Source organism: Lepidochelys kempii, chromosome 26, assembly GCF_965140285.1.
Source record: "Lepidochelys kempii isolate rLepKem1 chromosome 26, rLepKem1.hap1, whole genome shotgun sequence".
Taxonomy (NCBI): Eukaryota; Metazoa; Chordata; order Testudines; family Cheloniidae; genus Lepidochelys; species Lepidochelys kempii.
Genome location: NC_136405.1, coordinates 16,220,129 through 16,243,870, shown reverse-complemented (window position 1 = coordinate 16,243,870; position 23,742 = coordinate 16,220,129). Strand labels below are relative to the sequence as shown.

At 47.3% G+C, this 23,742-nt stretch overlaps 1 protein-coding gene across 6 annotated transcripts in view; it reads right to left on the bottom strand.

Annotated features, from left to right (window-relative positions):
* Positions 1-22,259, bottom strand: part of OGDH (oxoglutarate dehydrogenase) — a 136,164-nt gene extending 113,905 nt beyond the window's left edge. For 5 of the 6 annotated variants that reach the window (XM_073325334.1, XM_073325336.1, XM_073325332.1 and 2 more), the window contains exons 1-2: positions 22,152-22,259; positions 5,498-5,746 (exon numbers count right to left, since the gene is read on the bottom strand). In XM_073325334.1, the coding sequence (XP_073181435.1) occupies positions 5,498-5,719 (222 nt within the window). In that variant the 5' untranslated portion in view covers positions 5,720-5,746; positions 22,152-22,259. Of the gene's footprint in view, positions 1-5,497; positions 5,747-21,387; positions 21,886-22,151 lie in introns of those variants that run through there. The other variant, XM_073325333.2, reaches the window with a different exon arrangement.
* Positions 22,260-23,742: the final 1,483 nt, after the last annotated feature.

Genomic DNA, 23,742 nt, shown 5'->3' with positions numbered 1-23,742 from the left:
TCTATGCCGAAAGTCTGCAAGACTAGGAAAAAAATTTTAGTGCCCAGAAAAGTTTTAAAAGCAGGAAATATAAAAACTGTGATCCCCCAATCCCTAGAGCAAGAACCCATTTTAAATATCATACATGCAAAGTTTGGGGTTTTTTAAAAAAGCAATTTAACATACATTTGCTTTTTTAAACACCAAGTTTGCTTCCCTGTGAGAAGCAGACACGTTTCCGTTTTATGCAATATCTGTTCATGCCTGGAGGCACTTGCCACAAACAGTGGCACACTATTAGCACACCATGCGGACAGAGTTGGATCATTCATAACTAAGAATTAAACCTCCAATTCTCAGTTGCAACTCAGCAGAGTTTGAGAGGCAGTTTAGCTTGGGTATCCAAGGTTTAATCCTTAACCTAGGGACACTGTTAAATTAGAAGAACTAAATTAGAACCTATCCACTGTTCTAAACACCACATGCATGTTGAGTCTTTACTCCGCACTGTACCTGCATGGTCTTGCTTATTCGTCTGCTTTCTAAAATTACGCTTATAACACTTGAACACCTACGTTAATATTCAAAGTGCCTTACAAACATTAATCCTCACATCTCTGAAGAAGTCACATTTAACACAGAGGGAAAAGTGATTTGTCCAACACCACACTGCAAATCAGTTGCAGTGCTGGGATTAGAACAGAGGTCGGCAACCTATGGCCCGCGTGCCAAACACGGCACATGAGCCAATTTTTAATGGCACGCTGCTGTCTGCTGGACCCGGGCAGACAGTAGTGTGCCACTAAAAATCCTGCCCAGCCCACTCTTTTCCACCCCCTGCCCACCGTTCTCTCCTTGCAGGGCAGGCAAGCTTCCCCCTCCCTCCGCCTCTTCCCCCAGCGTGCTGGGTTCCTGTCCCTCCTCCCCTCTCTCCCTGCTGCGGATGAGCTGACAGCCCTTGCCAGGGGTGGGAGAGGTAAAAGCGGGAGCCGCAGCACGCTCTCTGCTCCGGGACCTTGGGGAAGGGGGTGGAATCAGGGCACATCCCCTCCAGCCCCCTGCTGTGAGATGCTCAGGGTAGGGGGCTGGGAACACACCCACGACTCCAGCCCACACCCCCAGTCGTCTGCCCTGTCCCCTGCACCCCCCCACATACCCCAGCCCTCTGCCCTGACCCCTGCACCCCCCTCACACACCCCCTGCCCTGACCCCTGCACCCCCCTCACACACCCCCAGCCCTCTGCCCTCACCCCTGCACCCCCCCCAGTCCCGTGCCCTGCCCCCCCCACCCCAGCCCTGACTCCGGCACCCCCCACACATACCCAGCCCCCCAACCCCCTGCCCTGACTCCTGCACCCTCCTCACACACCCTCAGCCCCCTGCCCTGACTCCTGCACCCCCACACACATACCCAGCCCCCCCATGCCCTGACTCTTGCACCCCCCACATCCCCACTCCCACCCTGAGCACCAATCGGGAGCTCCTGCACCCCCCCCCCCACACATTCCCACCTGCACCCCTTGCACCAAATGGGAGCTGACCAGGTAAGCGCTCCACACCCAAACCTCCTGCCCCAACCCTGAGCCCCCTCCCTCATTCTAGCTCCTGGCCAGACCCTGCACCCCAACCCCCAGCCTGCTCCTTCACCCCCAGCCCTGTTCTCAGCACACTCCCACCCTCATCTCAGTGCAGAGAGGGTAAGAGAATGGCTAGAACCAGGGAGAAGGTAGGTACTTACTCAGTGTGGACAGGGCCGGGATTCTGGGCCAGCAGCCGGGACCCTGGCTGGCAGAAGCTGGCAGGAGCCGGCAGATGGAACCCCAGACCGGCAGTGGGCTGAGCGGCTCAGCCCGCTGCCAGTCTGGGGTTCTGGCTGCCTGTCCCTTGCCAGCCAGGGTCCCGGCCACAGGCCCCGCTCAGCCCGCTGCCGGTCTAGGTGAACGGAACCCCAGGCCAGCAACGGGCTGAGCGGGCCGGTGGCATAAGATCAGCATTTTAATTTAATTTTAAATGAAGCTTCTTAAACATTTTGAAAATTTTGTTTACATACGACAATAGTTTAGTTATATATTATATAGAGAGAGACACCTCCTAAAAAACGTTAAAATGTATGACTGGCACGCAAAACCTTGAATTAAAGTGAATAAATGAAGACTCGGCACACCACTTCTAAAAGGCTGCCGACCCCGGGATTAGAACCTAGGACTGCAGACTCCCAACTCTTGTACTCATCCCTCCACGCCATTAGAAGGCAATTACTATAAAAACAGTGGCCTGGCTGGCTAGCAAAGATTTTAAATCACACGGTTAACCAAGCTGTGCAGCTATGTAACCAGTTTGCCCATCCAAATAACATCTTGATCAATTTCTCTGATTTGAGGACCACGGTTTTATGTTACCAAAAGGCTCCAGAAACCAACTATGGATTTTAGAAGTGTCAATATGGAGATTACATTAAAGAGTTAGCAGTTGACATCTACAAGCAAGTTCGCTCTCAGGTATGGCTGCTTGCCAGTTACCAGCAGCCTAGCCATGGAAACAGGGGCCAGAGGGAACTACATAAATATGAAGTTGTTTAGAAAAGCAGGATATGAAGGTTATTTCAGCTGACCTGACCTCTGTTTCCATGGCTAACAGCAGGCACAATTCAGCTGCTGACTTCCAGTTTTCTACCACTTATGGCTCAACTGTTGTATCTGTAGAAAAGAGGCACCAGGTTTTTAATTACCACCCATAAGCCCTAACCTTGCACACAAGGTTGCTCCTGGAGCAAGATCACAAGACAGCAAGAACTTGTGTATATTTTAGCTGCTGGTGGCTTACACAGTTCTAGGAGGGCGGCTTTAAAAATCAGCTGATTATTTTAGAAGTCTTCTCCTGCAGTATGTGAAACATCAAACAAAGGACAACAGCGTTAGAAGTTCAGAGAGTATTAAGTATTCTTACACTTTACAAATACTTCTTGGAAAATGTTTCTGGAATGTATCTAGTGCCAGTTACCTGCATTTCTCAGGGTTAAGGGTTTTTGCTTATGTTAACAAGAACTATACACCTTGGATAGCGTTCTGGCTTACACAGAAGCCTAGTCACAAGAAATTGTGATGATATTCCATGGCATGTAGTGTGCAGGAGGTGAGACCAGAGGACCTAACGGTCTCATCTGACCTTAAGCTGTATCGATGTGTCTATATAAAGAAAAAACGTAACTCTTATTTTAGGGTCACAGCCAGCACACAGCCTGCTTTAGTGTGTATATATATTTAAAAAAAAAAAAAAGGGGGCGGGGGAGGGCAGATGAGATTTTTGAAAAGCCCAACATGCCCTGAAGTTACTCACAGGACACTTGCAACAGATTGCTCTCAGTTTATTACCAGGTCAGTGTTTTGCCTTGAACATCCCTTGAAGGATGTGTTAAGTAGGGTCTGTGGACTGGCAAATCCACCACGTTTTAAAGAAGTCTGTTGTGGGGCTCTTTAAGGGGTGTAGTCATATGTATCAAAAGGATGAGTGTTAGGACGCCTACTCACTTTACTATAAATTAGATTATAAGACTAAGATGCATGTGTAGCAGTTTAGAAGTTCTATATGCCACCTTTTAAAATAATTTATTCCACATAACAGAAGAACTGCATGAAAAATACACAACTTTCTTCTTAAATTACTGCTGTGCCAAATGGCACATAATCCAAAATTATGTAGTTTTGTTCTTTCAGAGTTAAGTGCTCTCTGTGTCAATAATTAAACACAGAAGGCCTTGACTGGGAGCAGTTGTGTATTTAGGTGCCCCACCCCCACAATCCTAGGAAAAACACCCATTGTTTAACAAACAAAAAAAAACAACCCTTGTTTATTTAAGAGGGAGGCCAAAATTTGGCTTTCCTCCCATCCGAAAGCCTTTTGGCCAAATACCATCCCAGAGATAGATAGAGCTATGTATTCTGGCTGTATGAGACCACTACCGAAATTTCACAGGTATTTAATATTGACATGCATAACTGTTGAGGGCAGATTTGCTATCAAAAGCGCAACATTTATGAAAAGGGGAATAAATGAGTGAGTTTTGGTTTGTGGGATGTTTGTTCTGGTGTTCATTATAGTTCACTGAACATGAACTGAAATCCTGTTCTGTTGCTTTGTATCTCAAGGGACATGTAGATCTCTCAGTGCAATCTTTATAAATTCCCATGACACTAGCAGATCTGAATTACTCAGAAGAGAAATCTTGCTACATATGCCAGATTAAGAGGGACATGCAGTAGGCTTTCAGAACTTCAGTTCTCCACACACACTTCTAGGTCTCAGTTAACTGCCTCTCCAGAGCTTGGCCAGAGATGAGAAGGCAAAGCAGACTTTCCTTACACATGAGGCAGAAGATTACCTCCTAGCCCCACCAATCATTCCTTCCTAGTGGCAGTGTTTTTAATTTCACATTTTATAAAACTAAGACTACACAGTGTACAGCAACAGCTGCCTTACTTCAATGTCTATTATTAGCTTCTCACAATTACTCCACAGACTTCCCAGTGATACTTCCCTTGATAATGGCTCCTAGCAATTACCATCCAACTGACAGCATTCTGCAGTCCAAATTCAGGCCTGCTGAAGAGGGATTTAAGTGCCACTTATGCCAAATAGAGTTGCACACATTTATATATGGTTGAATATGGCCTTCTAATAGGGCTACAAGTTTCAGTGTATAATAATTTAACACAGGGAGCATGTTAAATTTGATTGTATTCTGATGGCCATTAGCCCAAAGCTACGTGTACGTTAGTGACAGATTTTGAGGTGGCATGCTCCCCGATATAAACTCTGCGTAGACTAATGTCCACTACAGTTCTGCACCTTTCAACCTTATAACAGTTAGCTTCTTAAGTTAGTTGCTTGAGGGAAAGTTAAGAAATGGCTGGTAGAAAGATCACTGCTCACCACAATGGGGGATTTGAACCAGTCCCATCACCAGGTTGTAGTGGCAGGCTGAATTTTTTAGCCACATTTCTGCCATCCAAATGGTGTTATAAGAACAACTCTAAAGCAGAGTCAGTGTACTTACACATAAAACAAATACAGCAGCATCGAGCACAATTACATATTAATAGTGGAATGGACAAAGATCAGAATTTGAACTCAATTCCCTCCTCCCTGCTCTCCCTACATTTCATCAAAGGAAAAGCAGCAGCTCAGCAAAAGGGGGGATTCCCAAGAAAGGCAACTCCTCCTCTTCATATCCATGTTTGATTCCCGAAGTGGAATATCCAATATTGACGGAATGCTCTGGGCTTGTCAGATTCAATCCAGAACAAAGACAAATCATATTGTTTTGCTACTGTTCAGCTAAATGCTGTTGATTCTTTTCGCAAAAGCAGACGTAGAACTGATGATTCATGATTCACAGGCTCTTCGTGCCACATTCCTTCTGGACATTTGCACTTACCTGAACATGCCATTTGGCTCTCACACACATGCACACACAGAGGCGATGAAGCAACAATATCCTGGGGCAGGTGCTCCTCCTTACCTTATGTACACTTTTGGGATTTTCCAGCCAAGCATAGTACATTTCCTCCACATAGTTCGAACTAGTCCCACTCAAAAATGGCTCAGCAGCAACAGGTGCACTGTAGCACCTGATTTGTTGAAACGTCCGTGGTGCTGCTGGCTTGTGTTGAGAAATTGTCTTAACAGTCTGTGAGGCCGTCAACGGCCTCAATTTAGCAGCACAAGTCCTTAAGTGAAACATTTTTGTCCTGTAGCCGCTCACAAGCTCCTGTTGGTATAGGAATAAGAAGTATTTTAGACATTACAGAAGAACAATGCACAGTATACAAAGAGAAATCAACCTAATAACCACCTAGCTGTTTAGTATTTTTCATCCATAGATCTCAAAGCCCTTCTCAAAGATCAGTCTCAATCTCCATTTTACAGATGGGGAAATGGAGGCACAGAGAGGTCACCCAGCAGACCAGTAGCAGAGCCACTAACATGTCCTAGTGCAATGCTCCATCCATGAGGCCACACTGCATCCCCTACATAATCTGATTTCTAATTAGGCTACTTGAAACCAATAGTTTAATACAGGTATTGGCATTGGATAACTACTAATTTAAGATATGGACTAGTATCCTTTTGGGTTATCACCCCAGCAAGTCGCAGGCAGTCATTAGGGGAAGGGAATTTAAAGTAGAAAATGGAATAGCTTTTTTTTTTTTTTGGGGGGGGGGTAGTTATCACTTATGGCTTTGAGCCAAACATGTAAATTTGTCAATCAAACCTAACATCAACTTTTTTCTCCCCTATTTTGTTTTCAATTTATATCAGGTGCAACTGAATTTAATATCTTAACTTGTAAGTTCCACAGTTATCAAGTACAACTACATTGTGAATAGATGTTCTATTTTTTTCTAATGACAGCTGACAAAAGGAGAAAGATCTCATCATTTATACTTGTCGGGGCACAGGAATGGAGGAGGGAAATCTTGGCTGTAAATTTGATCAGAGAAAGCTGGTCACTAGGTTCCTGACAAAGACCACCAGAAGCAAGGTTAGAGAAGAGATAAGGATGATTATAAACAAAGGGGATGGTGGGGAACTGGGATTTATTGACAGGAGCAGGCACCCCACCAGAGAATGTAATTATAACTAATGGGAAGCAGTGGCTGCAAAGTGGTTATTTCATGCGATTAAGACTGCCACTCAGACAGCAACACTTCTGATGAACTTTATTCCCATTCCCACCTCTCTGCAGTTCTCTTCACCTTTTTGCCCTTACTAGTGTTCACTTCTGAAATAGGGAAAAAACAGTCCTTCCTTGCAGCACAGTGCATGCACGGCATTTCACAGCATGTGCTCCACTGGTCCCTACTTGCACTAGGAAGAGGTCCTTAAAGCTTCAGGGCAAAAATTATCAGCTATCATCAGGCAAAATTAAAGGAGTTACATGTGAGAAGTATAAAAGGACAAAGTCTTAATGGATTTGCTGACCAACTAAGAATGCTGAGAGATAGCTAGAAACCCATATTTCCACTTTTTGAGAGTGGAGGACTGGAATTCAGAGGTTCTCTCTTCACTGAAAAAAATAAAAGGTTCCATTTTAACATCTCAAAGCAAAATCTTAGTGGAGACAAGACAAAAATATTTCTTGCCTTTGTGTAGCTACATGGAGGTAAACTCCAGGTGGAGAGGAGAGATCATAGGGTTGACCACAAGTAGCAACCTTGATGTAAAAACTACCTGTGCCTTTTCTCCATTACGATTTTACATCAAGACAGCGATCTCAACATTTAAAAAAAAAAAATGCAGTTTTTTTTTTTGCAGTGAAGACTTAGCCTTAGTTAGCCAGACTCCTCAAGTTATTTTATGCCTAAAGCATATTGGATGATTGAGTTGGGGATTGGTCCTGCTTTGAGTAAGGGGTTGGACTAGATAACCTCCTGAGGTCCCTTCCAATCCTGATATTCTATGATTCTATGACATTAATTCAGCTGAGAAGGTACTATAATTATCAAGTCGACTTCAAAAAAAGCTTCAGATAATTTCTGGTCCTTCTGCCAAATTCCTTTTACAGTTGCCTTTTCCCATTTAAAAAAAAAGGAAAATTTTTTCAATGGGAGTGGATGGAACACATTTGAAAATCTGGCCCTTACACCTTTGCTCACCTCACCAGCTATTCCTGTTAACATTTCAAATCAAGTGCTTGAGATAAACACTCACTCCCCTTTAAAAAAGAATGACTGTGAAAAAGTTATGACGGCATCTAGTTGCACAGATAAAACAACTGAATGTGTTAGCAGAGCTATGATTAGGCCACAGAATACCAAGCAGTTTTTTTTTTTTTTTTAAAACCCATCTTAAGAAGAAGAAAGGCAGTGACCACTCAGACTATGTCTACACTACCATGGTAAGTCAACCTATGCTATGCAACTCTAGCTACGTGAATAACGTAGCTGGAGTCGACATACCTTAGGTCGAGTTACCATGGGGTATACACTCCAGGGGGTCAACGAGAGAAAATCTCCCATCAACTTACCTTACTCTTCTTGTCCGGGGTAGAGTACAGAGATTGACTGGAGAGCGATCTGCAGTTGACCTGGCAGGTCTTTACTAGACCCGCTAAATCGACCGCCAGCGTAACGATCTCAGAGCACTGATCCCTACGGTAGTGTAGAACTGCCTTTAGTGACCTTCCTAAGACAGTGACACACGAGCTGGGAATTACTTCCTGGAAATTACTTCCACAGCATACTGGCTTGCAAGTTTGAGAAAATGTTTGGAGGAAGATGGGGAGGAGATTGTGGTTAAGCCTTTGGTTTACAAAACATTCACAAAAAAAAACCCCCTAAGTTTGTTCACTGAGTGCCCATTAAATGGACATCAAAACAGATCTATCCCTAGCTGAGCATTGGCAACGTTTGTCTGGCAGCTGGATTTTAGTGCTCAATGTCACACTTTGTCAGTTCCAATCTAATGTGAAGACTATGTACTCAAACAGTGCACAACTCTCCATCACAGCCAAAGCCACAAGAAAACAACTTCAGTTACATGAACCCAGCTTAGAAACATTTTCCATTATCCTCTTTCCTATTTAGCAGGCACTGGCTGAGAGTTTAAACTGGTTAACAGGAACAGCACTTTTTCTTCTAAATACAATTTTGCTGCATTGCTCATTCAGCAATCATTGTGCTTTTGGCCCAAATTCAGTCGAGTGCTAGTTGAAAAGTATAGTACCTTTCTTGCTATGCACCCATCACAGCACTATTAAAAAGGGAGCTCATGAAGACAAAGAACACAGGTCATGGAACTGAATGCCTCAGGAAACTTGTGACAGGATACAGAGCGGTCGGTCACATTAGCAAATGACACCTGTGAAATGAGTTAGGGCCTCAGTTCTGCTCCTAGGAGGCAGGTGTTCACATCAAAGGCTCCTAGCAACAGGTTCCTTTGTTAGAGGTCTCAGAACAGGGACTAAGAACTGAAAGGCCACAACCCTATGCTGTATCTTCACTAGGAAAAAAGGTATGCTCTTAATTTGAGTTAGTTAAGGGGTGGTGAAGATAAGGTAGGCTGCAGTTTCTCACATGACTTAGCACCTAAGCTCCCTCCCAGTCTATGGCTATGTCTTCTCTGACAGAAAGGAGTGGCATCTTACAGCAAAATAACTCACTCTAACCCGCTTACCCACACTTTTTTTAGCAGTGAAAACATAGCCTTTAAGTTGACCTGCTAACTTGTTTGAAAAACTACAAACTGCCTTGTCTTCACTAGGATTTTACCTCATGGAAGTTACCTCATGCTGAGAGGCTTATGGACCAACTTTTCTTATAGAGTAGCCTCTAATTTAGGTGCCCAACAAGTGGCTACACTTGTGAGTTACAGCGCATTAAAGGAGCCCAGGGCACACTAGTTCACTACCTGTCCACACTGCGGCGCCAGCGTGGACGCCCTGGTCTGTTAGTGCACTCTGATCGGCCTCCAGACGTGTCCCACAATGCCTGAGCTAGCCACTCTGGTCATCACTTTGAACTCTACTGCCCTGCCCTCAGGTGACCAACCGTCAGAAACGCCCTTTAAATTCTCTGGGAATTTTGAAAATCTCCTTCCTGTTTGCTCAGCCAGGCGTGGAGTGCTCTTGGTGAATCTTTCCAGGTGACCATGCCTCCACGCGCCAGGCGATCCCCCAGTATGGAGCAATGGTGAGGTGCTGGACCTCATCAGTGTTTGAGGGGAGGAAGCTGTCCAGTCCCAGCTGAGCTCCAGCCGTAGGAATTACAATACCTTCGGGCAGATATCAAGGGACATGATGGAAAGGGGCCATGAGCGGGACACACTGCAGTGCAGGATTAAAGTGAAGGAGCTGTGGAATGCCTACAGCAAAGCCCGCGAGGAAAACAGCTGCTCCAGTGCTGCCTCTGCGACTTGCCATTTCTACAAAGAGCTGGACGTGATACTTGGGGCCGACCCCACCTCCACTCCAAGTACCACTATGGACACTTCAGAGCCCAGTTCAACAAGGCGGGAGGAGGAGGAGCAGAAAAGTGGGAGCGAGGGTGCTGAGGTGGAGGAAGACACCCCGGAATCCCTAGATGAACGCAGTCAGGAGCCAGGAAGAAGGTAGCCAGTCGTGGCAGCCAGTGCTGGGGGAAGGACAAACACCAGAGGAGGTTCCCGGTAAGCGGCTTTTAATTTGGGAAGTAAGTTATTTGGTGCGGGCTCTTGGGGCGAGGAGGGTTAGGGCTGAATGCACGCCTAGATGCGGAATAGGGCATTGACGTGCCCTCTCACATCACGGTAACTGGCCTCAGTGATCTCTTCAAAGGTCTCATCCAGAACTTGGGCAATGCGCTTGCGCAGATTTCTCGGGAGAGCCACCGTGTTCCTTGTCCCAGTAAGGCTAACTTATCCAAGCCACTGTGCCGTGAGGGGCAGGGGGGACCATTGTTGCACACAGGCAAGCTGCATATGGGACAGGGCGGAATCCGCATAGTGGCAGAAGACCCTCCCTTGCTTCCCAGGTCACCCTCAGCAGCGAGATATCTTCCAAGATGAACTCCTGTGGAAAATGTGGGGACAGTGTTCAGTATAGAGCCCCCTGCCACTGTTGGCTGTCCCCAAGGCACAGAAACCCAGAGGACAGTACAGCCATGAAACAATCAGTCATGCTTGACCCTGTGCTTACTCACCATTTTGGGGCTCCTGTGGATTATGTGCACTCGCTTTGGGACAGGCAAATTATGCTACTGTTTAGCCTGTGCTTGCCCTTAAGTACGGGGAATCATTGCTCTATCTGGTGTGAACAAAGCTGCCTCTGTTAAGTGTTGCATTTTGCCTTTACAGATGCAACCTTGAGATCTCAGGGGTCCGTGTTATCACTGGCTGAAAGACTCCAAAGCATCAGAAAGATGCCACGTAGAAGCAAGGAAGACATGTTGCATGAAATAATGCAGCATTCAAGTAATGAAAATCAAAAAGTGCAGGAGTGGCGGGACAGTGAAAGAAGGATCAGCCAGCAGAATGAGGGGCGCCGGCACAAAAGTGCGGTGCTCCGGCGGCAAAGCACAGATCGGCTGATAAGCATAACGGAGCGCCAAGCGGACTCGATCCAGAAACTTGTAGCCATGCATGTGGAACGCTACCAAGCCCGCCCCCCCTGCAGCCCTTGTCGCAAAACTCTTTTCCTTGTGCCCCCATATCACCTCTGTGGCAAATGATGGGTCTTGATGGGTCTTGCGCTCTCTCTTCTGGGGGGGGAGATGATGTTCAGGGCACCGTTTCTTGCCCCTGAACTGGGGTATTAACTGCCCCACTAGTGTCCTAGAGGAGGGAGTGGAGAGAGAGGGACCCAGGCGCACCCTCTACTCTGGGTCCCAGTGCAGGGGCCCTAGGGATAGCAGTAAACCACTAGAACTAGCGGTTCCTTCCCCTGGGCTACTTCCCTCTCCTGCCCTTCAGCTTGTGGGGCTTCCTGCCCTCCCTCTGCACAAACCAGCTGTCCCTTTACCTAGGGTCTTGGTCTTCTTAGCTCACTGCAGCACTTCTCCAAACTCTCCTCTGCTTCAACTCCTCCAAACTGCTCTCTGCTCCAACACCAATCCTGCTTCAATTCCTCCTCTTGTCTGATTGAAGCAGGATGGTTTTATCATGTGACTGGCTTCAGGTGCTTTAGTTAATTTATAGCAAACTTTCTTCCCTCTACAGGGAATAAGGCTCCCTTCTAACACTCTCCTACTGCCCTCTGGCCATGCTGTATCACACCTCCAACCCACTTTCCCCAACATCTGGGTTCTTCCTGCCATCAGCTGCCTCCAACACCTGTAGCTTCACCACCCAGCCCTAAAAACTATGACCCTTACCCTCTGCACTCAACCCCCATCACCATGCAGTACAGCCATCCTGAAGTGCAGCACTCATTGCACAGCACACCAGACAGGAAGGCTGAGTATGATAACAGGACATAAGCAAATCTGTGATTGTACCGTTCCCCACCCCACCCCCTTGCCCTGTTTCCCAAGCAGTTGTGTTTCTTTTCAATAAATGGATTTTTTGGCTTTGAAAACATTATTTATTATTGCATAAAGTAAGATACCTTAGCTCAGGAAAGAAACAGGTACTGCAAGTCAGCGTAGCAAACACAGATTCCTACTAACATTGGAACCACTGCACTTCATTCCTGTGCAGGGCACCAGATATTACTGGTGGCTTTCAGCCTCAAATTGGTCCCTCAAGACATCCCTAATCCTTGCAGCCCCACGCTGGGCCCCTCTAATAGCCCTGCTCTCTGGCTGTTCAAATTCAGCCTCCAGGTGTTGAACCTCCGAGTTCCATGCCCGAGTGAATCTTTCACCCTTCCCTTCACAAATGTTATGGAGGGTACAGCATGCGGATATAACCACAGGGACGCTGTCATTGGCCAGGTCCAGCTTCCCATACAGAGCGTGCCAACGGCCCTTTAAACGGCCAAAAGCACACTCCACAGCCATTCTGCACCGACTCAGCCTGTTGTTGAACCGCTCCTTGCTGCTGTCAAGGCTCCCTGTGTAGGGTTTCATGAGCCACGGCATTAAAGGGTAAGTGGGGTCTCCAAGGATCACAATAGGCATTTTGACTTCCCCTACAGTGATCTTCTGGTCTGGAAAGAAAGTCCTGGCTTGCAGCTTCCTGAACAGGCCTGTGTTCCAAAAGATGCATGCGTCATGCACTTTTCCAGGCCAGCCTGCGTTAATGTCAATGAAACGCCCACAGTGATCCACAAGCTCCTGGAGAACCATAGAGAAATACCCCTTCCGATTTATGTACTCGGAGGCTAGCTGGGCTGGTGCCAAAATTGGAATGTGTGTGCCATCTATCGCCCTTCCACAGTTAGGGAAACCCATTTGTGCAAAGCCATCCACAATGTCATGCACATTATTGGGAGCCACGGTTCTTCTGAGCAGGATGCGATTAATGGCCCTGCAAACTTGCATCAACATGATTCCAACGGTCGACTTCCCCACTCCAAACTGCTTAGCGACCGATTGGTAGCTATCTGGAGTTGCCAGCTTCCAGATTGCAATAGCCACCCGCTTCTCCATCGTCAAGGCAGCTCTCAATCTCGTGTCCTTGTGCTGCAGGGTGGGAGCAAGCTCCTCACACAGTCCCATGAAAGTGGCTTTTCTCATCCGAAAGTTCTGCAGCAACTGCTCGTCATCCCAGACTTGCATGACAATGCGATCCTACCACTCAGTGCTTGTTTCCTGAGCCCAAATGTGGTGTTCCACGGTGGTGAGCATGCCCATGAATGCCACACGCAAACTTGCGTCATATGCGTTACTTGAGTCGATATCATCGTCTGAGCCCTCACTGTCACTTTGGATCATAATAACTCGACTGCCAAACGTGACGTGCTGGCAAGACTATGTGGCTCTAGGAAGAAGGATAAAGGAGTTGGAGGCGCAAGTGGTGTTCTCGTCCATCCTCCCCGTGGAAGGAAAAGGCCTAGGTAGGGAGCGTCGAATCGTGGAAGTCAACGAATGGCTACGCAGGTGGTGTCGGAGAGAAGGCTTTGGTTTCTTTGACCATGGGATGGTGTTCCATGAAGGAGGAGTGCTGGGCAGAGACGGGCTCCATCTTATGAAGAGAGGGAAGAGCATCTTTGCCAGCAGGCTGGCTAACCTAGTGAGGAGGGCTTTAAACTAGGTTCACCGGGGGAAGGAGACCAAAGCCCTGAGGTAAGTGGGAAAGCGGGATACCGGGAGGAAGCACAGGCAGGAATGTCTGTGAGGGGAGGGCTCCTGCCTCATACTGGCAATGAGGGGCGATCAACAGGTTATCTCAAGTGCTTATATACAAATGCACAAAGCCTTGGAAACAAGCAGGGAGAACTGGAGGTCCTGGTGATGTCAAGGAACTATGACGTGATCGGAATAACAGAGACTTGGTGGGATAACTCACATGACTGGAGTACTGTCATGGATGGTTATAAACTGTTCAGGAAGGACAGGCAGGGCAGAAAAGGTGGGGGAGTAGCACTGTATGTAAGGGAGCAGTATGACTGCTCAGAGCTCCGGTACGAAACTGCAGAAAAACCTGAGTGTCTCTGGATTAAGTTTAGAAGTGTGTGCAACAAGAGTGATGTAGTGGTGGGAGTCTGCTATAGACCACCGGACCAGGGGGATGAGGTGGATGAGGCTTTCTTCCGGCAGCTCACGGAAGCTACTAGATCGCATGCCCTGATTCTCATGGGTGACTTTAATTTTCCTGATATCTGCTGGGAGAGCAATACAGCGGTGCATAGACAATCCAGGAAGTTTTTGGAAAGCGTAGGGGACAATTTCCTGGCGCAAGTGCTAGAGGAGCCAACTAGGGGGGGCGCTTTTCTTGACCTGCTGCTCACAAACTGGGTAGAATTAGTGGGGGAAGCAAAAGTGGATGGGAATCTGGGAGGCAGTGACCATGAGTTGGTTGAGTTCAGGATCCTGACGCAGGGAAGAAAGGTAAGCAGCAGGATAAGGACCCTGGACTTCAGGAAAGCAGACTTCGACTCCCTCAGGGAACGGATGGCCAGGATCCCCTGGGGGACTAACTTGAAGGGGAAAGGAGTCCAGGAGAGCTGGCTGTATTTCAAGGAATCCCTGTTGAGGTTACAGGAACAAACCATCCCGATGAGTCGAAAGAATAGTAAATATGGCAGGCGACCAGCTTGGCTTAATGGTGAAATCCTAGCGGATCTTAAACATAAAAAAGAAGCTTACAAGAAGTGGAAGGTTGGACATATGACCAGGGAAGAGTATAAAAATATTGCTCGGGCATGTAGGAATGTTATCAGGAGGGCCAAATCGCACCTGGAGCTGCAGCTAGCCAGAGATGTCAAGAGTAACAAGAAGGGTTTCTTCAGGTATGTTGGCAACAAGAAGAAAGCCAAGGAATGTGTGGGCCCCTTACTGAATGAGGGAGGCAACCTAGTGACAGAGGATGTGGAAAAAGCTAATGTACTCAATGCTTTTTTTGCCTCTGTTTTCACTAACAAGGTCAGCTCTCAGACTGCTGCGCTGGGCATCACAAAATGTGGAAGAGATGGCCAGCCCTCTGTGGAGAAAGAGGTGGTTAGGGACTATTTAGAAAAGCTGGACGTGCACAAGTCCATGGGGCCGGACGAGTTGCATCCGAGAGTGCTGAAGGAATTGGCGGCTGTGATTGCAGAGCCACTGGCCATTATCTTTGAAAACTCGTGGCGAACCGGGGAAGTCCCAGATGACTGGAAAAAGGCTAATGTAGTGCCAATCTTTAAAAAAGGGAAGAAGGAAGATCCTGGGAACTACAGGCCAGTCAGCCTCACCTCAGTCCCCGGAAAAATCATGGAGCAGGTCCTCAAAGAATCAATCCTGAAGCACTTGCATGAGAGGAAAGTGATCAGGAACAGCCAGCATGGATTCACCAAGGGAAGGTCATGCCTGACTAATCTAATCGCCTTTTATGATGAGATTACTGGTTCTGTGGATGAAGGGAAAGCAGTGGATGTATTGTTTCTTGACTTTAGCAAAGCTTTGACACAGTCTCCCATAGTATTCTTGTCACCAAGTTAAGGAAGTATGGGCTGGATGAATGCACTATAAGGTGGGTAGAAAGCTGGCTAGATTGTCGGGCTCAACGGGTAGTGATCAATGGCTCCATGTCTAGTTGGCAGCCGGTATCAAGTGGAGTGCCCCAAGGGTCGGTCCTGGGGCCGGTTTTATTCAATATCTTCATAAATGATCTGGAGGATGGTGTGGATTGTACTCTCAGCAAATTTGCGGATGATACTAAACTGGGAGGAGTGGTAGATATGCTGGAGGGGAGGGATAGGATACAGAAGGACCTAAACCAATTGGAAGATTGGGCCAAAAGGAATCTGATGAGGTTCAATAAGGATAAGTGCAGGGTCCTGCACTTAGGACGGAAGAACCCAATGCACAGCTACAGACTAGGGACCGAATGGCTAGGCAGCAGTTCTGCAGAAAAGGACCTAGGGGTGACAGTGGACGAGAAGCTGGATATGAGTCAGCAGTGTGCCCTTGTTGCCAAGAAGGCCAATGGCATTTTGGGATGTATAAGTAGGGGCATAGCGAGCAGATCAAGGGACGTGATCGTTCCCCTCTATTCGACATTGGTGAGGCCTCATCTGGAGTACTGTGTCCAGTTTTGGGCCCCACACTTCAAGAAGGATGTGGATAAATTGGAGAGAGTCCAGCGAAGGGCAACAAAAATGATTAGGGGACTGGAACACATGAGTTATGAGGAGAGGCTGAGGGAGCTGGGATTGTTTAGCCTGCAGAAGAGAAGAATGAGGGGGGATTTGATAGCTGCTTTCAACTACCTGAAAGGGGGTTCCAAAGAGGATGGCTCTAGACTGTTCTCAATGGTAGCAGATGACAGAACGAGGAGTAATGGTCTCAAGTTGCAGTGGGGGAGGTTTAGATTGGATATTAGGAAAAACTTTTTCACTAAGAGGGTGGTGAAACACTGGAATGCGTTACCTAGGGAGGTGGTAGAATCTCCTTCCTTAGAGGTTTTTAAGGTCAGGCTTGACAAAGCCCTGGCTGGGATTATTTAACTGGGAATTGGTCCTGCTTTGAGCAGGGGGTTGGACTAGATGACCTTCTGGGGTCCCTTCCAACCCTGATATTCTATTATTCTATGATTCTATGACTCATCAGCATACTCCTCAGCAGTTTGGGCTCCATTCCCGCAGACCGAAAGGTAAGACAGAGCACGCAGTACAAAAAACGTTGAAAGATGGCACCAAATGTGGACGGAAGCACAGGGATTGCTGGGATGCGAACCGATGCATGACGGGGTGTTAGGACAGGACCCAGAATGCCCTGCAACCCCCGCCCCCTTCCCACAAGCCACAGCGCCAGAATGGGAAGAGGTGTTCTGTGGGGTAGCTGCCCATAATGCACCGCTCCCAATGCCGCTTCAAGTGCAGCAAATGTGGCCACACCAGTGCACTTGTTCCTGTCAGTGTGGACAGACTGCAGCGCTTTCCCTACTGCACTCTCTGAAGATGGGTTTAACTCAAAGCGCTCTACATCTGCAAGTGTAGCCATGTCCTAAGACATTTTGGATCTGACCTGCAAAGATGCTGAGCACTTACAGTGCTCAATGACTGCTGTGAGAGCTCAACATCTCTGAAAGTCAGGTCCAAGCATTCCAATTAGAACCTGTCTAATGTGACAAGCTTGTCTTGTGTGAGACACCTTTGTACAATTGCATAACAAAAACTTTGGCTAAAATCATAGTGTCACGATTGATTAAAGAAACTGGCCTGTAATTACTACATAGTCCAAGTTCTTTCCCAGGTTTACGAATAACTGAAATAACAGCTTCTGCTAGAGTAGGTGAGAGTGCTCATTCTTGGCCGCACTGAACATATTCAATAATCTAGGTGTTAAAGTTTCAGAGAACTTTTTGTAAAATTCAATTGGGAATCCATCTGCTCCAGGCGTCTTTCCAACCTTCATTTCTTTCATAGCCTGAGTAATTTCTGCAATTTCTAGAGAAGCATCAGAAAGTTCTTTCTGAGAGTCAAAACTGTGACAGAGACAATCCACTAAAAAAAGTCAACTAGGGTATCTTTACTGATTCCCCTTTTGGCCATAGTTTTGAATAAAATTGTTTATTAATATCTGACTGTTGTATATAATTTATTGCTACTATCACAAATAGCAGCGATCTTATTTCTATTAGCCTTTTGCTTATTCGTATGCCAACAGCTCACCAACTCTCTTGCCAGATTCCCAATGGTTTTGCTTCAAACACAATAAAACAAAAAAGGCAGCCTTTTGGGACACAAGTTTATTGATTTCATATCTGCAATTGATGGGGGTTCTGCGTCTCTCAGTGAAGGAGGTAGAAACAAGCAATAGCTATTCTTAATAACTCCAAGTGTAGACACTCTTATTTTGGAACAAAACTGCCTTGCTCCTGTTTAGCTTAACCCACTTTAAAATAGGGACAGGGCACCCTTGTTCCAAAATAACAATGCCTACACATGGAGTTATTCAGCAACAACTCTGTGTATACAAGTCCTTATTAGGCTCCTAAGAATTGAGGCATCCATTGGCTTAGAAGAGATCTGTCCAGCTCCAAATAGTGTGCTTGAGCTTGTCTATATACAGAAGCGTCACAGGTTTAACTTGAATCAGCTTAGTTACAACATTACAACTTCTGTCTGTGGGGACTCATATTGGTTTAAAATGAAATACTTCAGTTTAGCTTGTGTCTGTAAGTTTACTGATACAAGATAAACTGATAAGAGTTTAGACACAAAGCTGCACCAGTTTAACTAAAACAGTATTAAAACATACAACGTATCACATATACAACTTTCTGTGTGGGCAAGGCTGCAGCGTTAAAGCTGGATTTGAACTCACAATTTCCCTAATTCCCTGTTTTTAGTTGTTTTCACTGAAAGATCAATGAATGAGAATATTCATAATAAACCTAGTGTTCAAACTATGCAAGAATATACTATTAAACAATGTAGATTAAGCTACTAATTTGGCCCCAAAGCAGCCAGAAGAGTCAATGAAACCTGCCATTGAAAATAGATACTTCGGAATTGTTTTTAGTTAAATCAGAACCAAGCCAAACAAACAGAGGATTTAAATAGAATTAATGTTTGATTAGAGGAAAATCAGGCTGCTAAGTAAGTGCAATGAACCCAATGTATCTAAGAATCAGAGTAACAGGAAAGAAAAAATCTTGAAGTGTCTGAGTTTTGCTAACATTTGTTAAATATTTTGAGACTGCTAAGTGCAGTTATTAGTTTTAAAAACACAGGTTCCTTACTAGGTGACCAAATGATAGTTGTATTTTTTTTATATTGGTAAAAACTATTAATTTGCACTTTTTTGTTGAAAGGGGCCGAGGCTGTCTGAGTATGTTTACCATTAACTACTGCTGTAGAGAGTCATTTTATTGTTAAAGATGGTCTGTACTTATTCAAGGTCACCTCGAACGGTTCGGTCAGGAGCTACGACAACTAAGTATAGTGCTACCAGGAAATGGAGTGAGTTTTTCCTCCACTCAGCTAGGGCTGAAAATTCATTTGGAGTTAAAAAAAAAAAAATGCACTAAGAAAGTCAATCCAGTCATGTTCCCAATAACTAAAACCCTGACACACATATTCAGTGCAACCCCACTAAACAAACTGATCCAGACGTGATGGGACAGTAGTTTCTAAACAACTACAGAACACATGCTATCAGTTTGTTTAACCTTAAGCTATTCAGTAGTGCCTACTGAAAAAAAGACAGACTCCTGACAATTAGCTCTTACAACCAGGACTAATAACAAAGTAAATGACAAGGTAAAAATGACCCCCAAAAAATCTTGACCACTTCTCTTAAAAATATTGAAGAGTTTTCCGCAGGACATTCTGTCTAAATGAGGTTCCTGATCACATTTATCCTATAGGAATCTATGCAGGTCATAGCTTTCTGCCCTCAAGATACAATCGCTGAGCTGTTTAGTATTATAATAAAGTGAATGGTGCACATTCATCCGATGTATAACTCCCCTGAAGTCAACAGGGTTTAAACCAAGAATGATCTATCTGTATGAAAACAAAACTTTTCAACTTTATTAAAAGGCAAAGCAAGCATATTCTATTCTGTGTATAAAAATGGCACTTGCATTCCTCCCCACTGTCAGCATATGTCCACCTCTTTGTGCAAGCCATTTCTGATATCCAAAGACAAACTATGTCTTCGCTACAAGTTAACACAGGCGCTTACGTGGGTTTTAGTCCAAGGCCTCCTACTACCCACACACAAAAACCTTTGACCCAGATTTGGAGGTTTTTTGGGCCTGCACTACCTTATCTGGTTGAGGGTACAGGTCAGAACCCTGGTTCTGCTTTAATTCAGACTGTAACCTGCTCATTTGGTAGTATGGATCTAGCTGTAACTCAAGTTATTTAACTTAAGTGCTGACAGTCCTCCAAAACCATCCCACAATTCCCTCAGGGGTGTATTTTCCTATCTTTCTACCCACTCCCTTCTTCTGCACCAGCACTCAGTGCTTATATACACTAGTTTGGCATTTAAACCCATTCCACACAGCCCACAAACACCTGAATAGTGATAGGTTTCAGAGTAACAGATAGTGGGGTGGGAATAGGTATTGTTTCATATTCTCTGTGTATATATAAAGCCTGCTGCAGTTTCCACGATATGCATCTGAGGAAGTGAGCTGTAGCTCACGAAAGCTTATGCTCTAATAAATTGGTTAGTCTCTAAGGTGCCACAAGTCCTCCTTTTCTTTTTCTGAATAGTGATGTCATCCTCATCCCAGCATGCCACTACCTGGCCAGAGGTTCACATCACAGAGCGCTGCAGCTTAGTGCAGTACTAAGAACCATGGGATACACCCCCACAAATCCTACCACTTAACCCAGGTTACTGAAACATCAGAGTAGATGCAGCTCACCAGTCTGACTTGAGTGTGGTTTCTCAGGGTGGATGCTCACATGCAACCTTGGCCAATCTAGGTTCCCAGATCTCTGTTAACTGCAGTGAGAACATACCTTCTGTGTATAATGAGTGTCTTACATTCAACTCCCTATCAGATTTTTAAATCAAAATCATGACATCAAGCAGTGAAGAGCAGTAATTCAAGCAGTAAGAATACTTTTCATACCAACCCTACACTTCCCTGACTTGAGCCAATTAAACCTGCTGAATTTCACTATTAGAATTCTCTTTTTCAAATAGGCCAAGTGGGCATGAAGGGACATTTAACAGCATTCACTGAAGACTAGGACTATGGCCAAGTCTGTACTACAGACACATATATTGGTACAACTACATTGCTTAGGGGTGTAAAAAAAACCACACCACTGAGCAACACAGGTTTCAGCCCCAGTGTACACAGCGCTATGTCAACAGAAGAGCTTCTCCCACCAACACAGCTACCTCTCGCAAAGGTGGATTAATTGCAAAGGTGGATTAATTACGCTGCTTCTCCCGCCAGTGCAGCAGCATCTTCATGTGCAGTGCGACAGCAGAGCAGCTGCACAGGAAGACAAGCACTGACTCACACAATAGTTAATGCCCAGAAGGGTCAGGCCTGGACCAGCAGCTTCCTTTTTGCCCTAACAGTTTCCAATTCTTGCTAGGAGGTGCCAGGCAGAGAAGCAGGGCACATTCCCCAGAGGCTGGAATTTGTTTACATGAAAGAGTTTAAGTCATGCAAAAGAGGAAATGGAGGTCACAGCCTTGGTAACTGTGTTAGATAACTTCTAGCAAGGCAAAATCCACCAACCATAGGTCAACATGAAGGTGAGTAGGGTACCCACAAGCACGCTCCTTGGGAAAGGCTGGAGGGAGCAGGCTGGCACCCACCCCCAAGGAGCGAGAAGCAAAAGGACTCGGGGCTTCTCACCACGATACTGACCTCTGGCTAGGAGCTACCCGATGCCATGGAAGCTGTTCCTGCCACCACCTGACCGCGAAGGGAAAGGGCCGCTCCCACCTCCAGGCACCAAGACCCCGCGGGAGGGGAGAGATACGGGCTCGCCACTACTAGGCCGCAGCATTACGGCGGCGGGGGGGAACCGCTTCCCCATGAGCCGGTCCCGTGCCTGCCCCCGAGGTACCCAACCACAGCGCCACGCGGGGAAAGGGCAGCGTGGCTCAGTGCCGAGCCCCGATGGGACCGGGCAGAGCTGGCCGGGCGCTCGGGCTCCAGCCCCGGCCCGGCCCCTGACTCGCTCTGTGCCTCAGTTTCCCCGCCTGCGCGAGCGGGGTGACGGTGCCGGCTCCCTCTCCAGGGAGCAGGGCCCAGACCCCGCAGGGGCGAGGGGACCCCCGCCCCAGCTCCCTCCACGTGGGGCTGCGCGCTCCTGGCCTCCACGGGGCTGGGGTCTCGGCCACTCGCGACTGCGGCCCCGCCCCCCGCCATCCAATCAGCGAGCGGCCCCGCCTCAGCTCCCGCCGACGGCCCGACCTAGCCACAGCGGGGATGGCAGCGCGCCGCCTCCTTATTGGCCATTGCTGCCGTCACTCCCCGTGACCCCACCCTCCCCTCGCCTGAGGCGCCCGAGCGGCGGCGCCAAGGGCACTCCGGGGGCGGCGGCGGGGGGCACGAGGCGGCGCCCTCTCCCCGCAGACGGGCTCCCCGCGCCCGCTCGGCGCCCTCCCCCCCAAGCCACTCGGTACCTGCTGGCGCGTCCGGCCCGCCCGCCCGCCGTTGTGCTCTGACAGCGGCCGCCGCTCTGCGCGCCAACTACCGCCACCCCGCCCCCTGCGTCACCGCGCCGCCGCGCCCACGCCCAGGTCACGTGTCGGGGAGTCGCCCTTGACCCGTCCGGCGGCGACGCGCTGGGTTCCCCGCCGATGCGTGAGGGCCCGCCTCGCCACCACGTGACCAAAGCGAGGCGGGGGGGCCAAGGGGTGTGTGCAGAACATGGCGGGCGGTGGGTGGTGATGGGGTGGGTGCAGGGCCCTGGAATCATAGACTATCAGGGTTGGAAGGGACCCCAGAAGGTCATCTAGTCCAACCCCCTGCTCGAAGCAGGACCAATTCCCAGTTAAATCATCCCAGCCAGGGCTTTGTCAAGCCTGACCTTAAAAACCTCTAAGGAAGGAGATTCTACCACCTCCCTAGGTAACGCATTCCAGTGTTTCACCACCCTCCTAGTGAAAAAGTTTTTCCTAATATCCAACCTAAACCTCCCCCACTGCAACTTGAGACCATTACTCCTCGTTCTGTCATCTGCTACCATTGAGAACAGTCTAGAGCCATCCTCTTTGGAACCCCCTTTCAGGTAGTTGAAAGCAGCTATAAAATCCCCTCTCATTCTTCTCTTCTGCAGACTAAACAATCCCAGCTCCCTCAGCCTCTCCTCATAAGTCATGTGTTCCAGACTCCTAATCATTTTTGTTGCTCTTCGCTGGACTCTCCAATTTTTCCACATTCTTCTTGTAGTGTGGGGCCCAAAACTGGACGCAGTACTCTGGATGAGGCCTCACCAATGTCGAATAGAGGGGAACGATCACGTCCCTTGATCTGCTCGCTATGCCCCTACGTATACATCCCAAAATGCCATTGGCCTTCTTGGCAACAAGGGCACACTGCTGACTCATATATCCAGCTTCTCGTCCACTGTCACCCCTAGGTCCTTTTCCGCAGAACTGCTGCCTAGCCATTCGGTCCCTAGTCTGTAGCTGTGCATTGGGTTCTTCCATCCTAAGTGCAGGACCCTGCACTTATCCTTATTGAACCTCATCAGATTTCTTTTGGCCCAATCCTCCAATTTGTCTAGGTCTCTCTGTATCCTATCCCTGCCCTCCAGCGTATCTACCACTCCTCCCAGTTTAGTATCATCCGCAAATTTGCTGAGAGTGCAATCCACACCATCCTCCAGATCATTTATGAAGATATTGAACAAAACCGGCCCAGGACCAACCCCTGGGGCACTCCACTTGACACCAGCTGCCAACTAGACATGGAGCCATTGATCACTACCCGTTGAGCCCGACAATCTAGCCAACTTTCTACCCACCTTATAGTGCATTCATCCAGCCCATACTTCTTTAACTTGCTGACAAGAATACTGTGGGAGACCGTGTCAAAAGCTTTGCTAAAGTCAAGAAACAATACATCCACTGCTTTCCCTTCATCCACAGAACCAGTAATCTCATCATAGAAGGCGATTAGATTAGTCAGGCATGACCTTCCCTTGGTGAATCCATGCTGACTGTTCCTGATCACTTTCCTCTCATGTAAGTGCTTCAGGATTGATTCTTT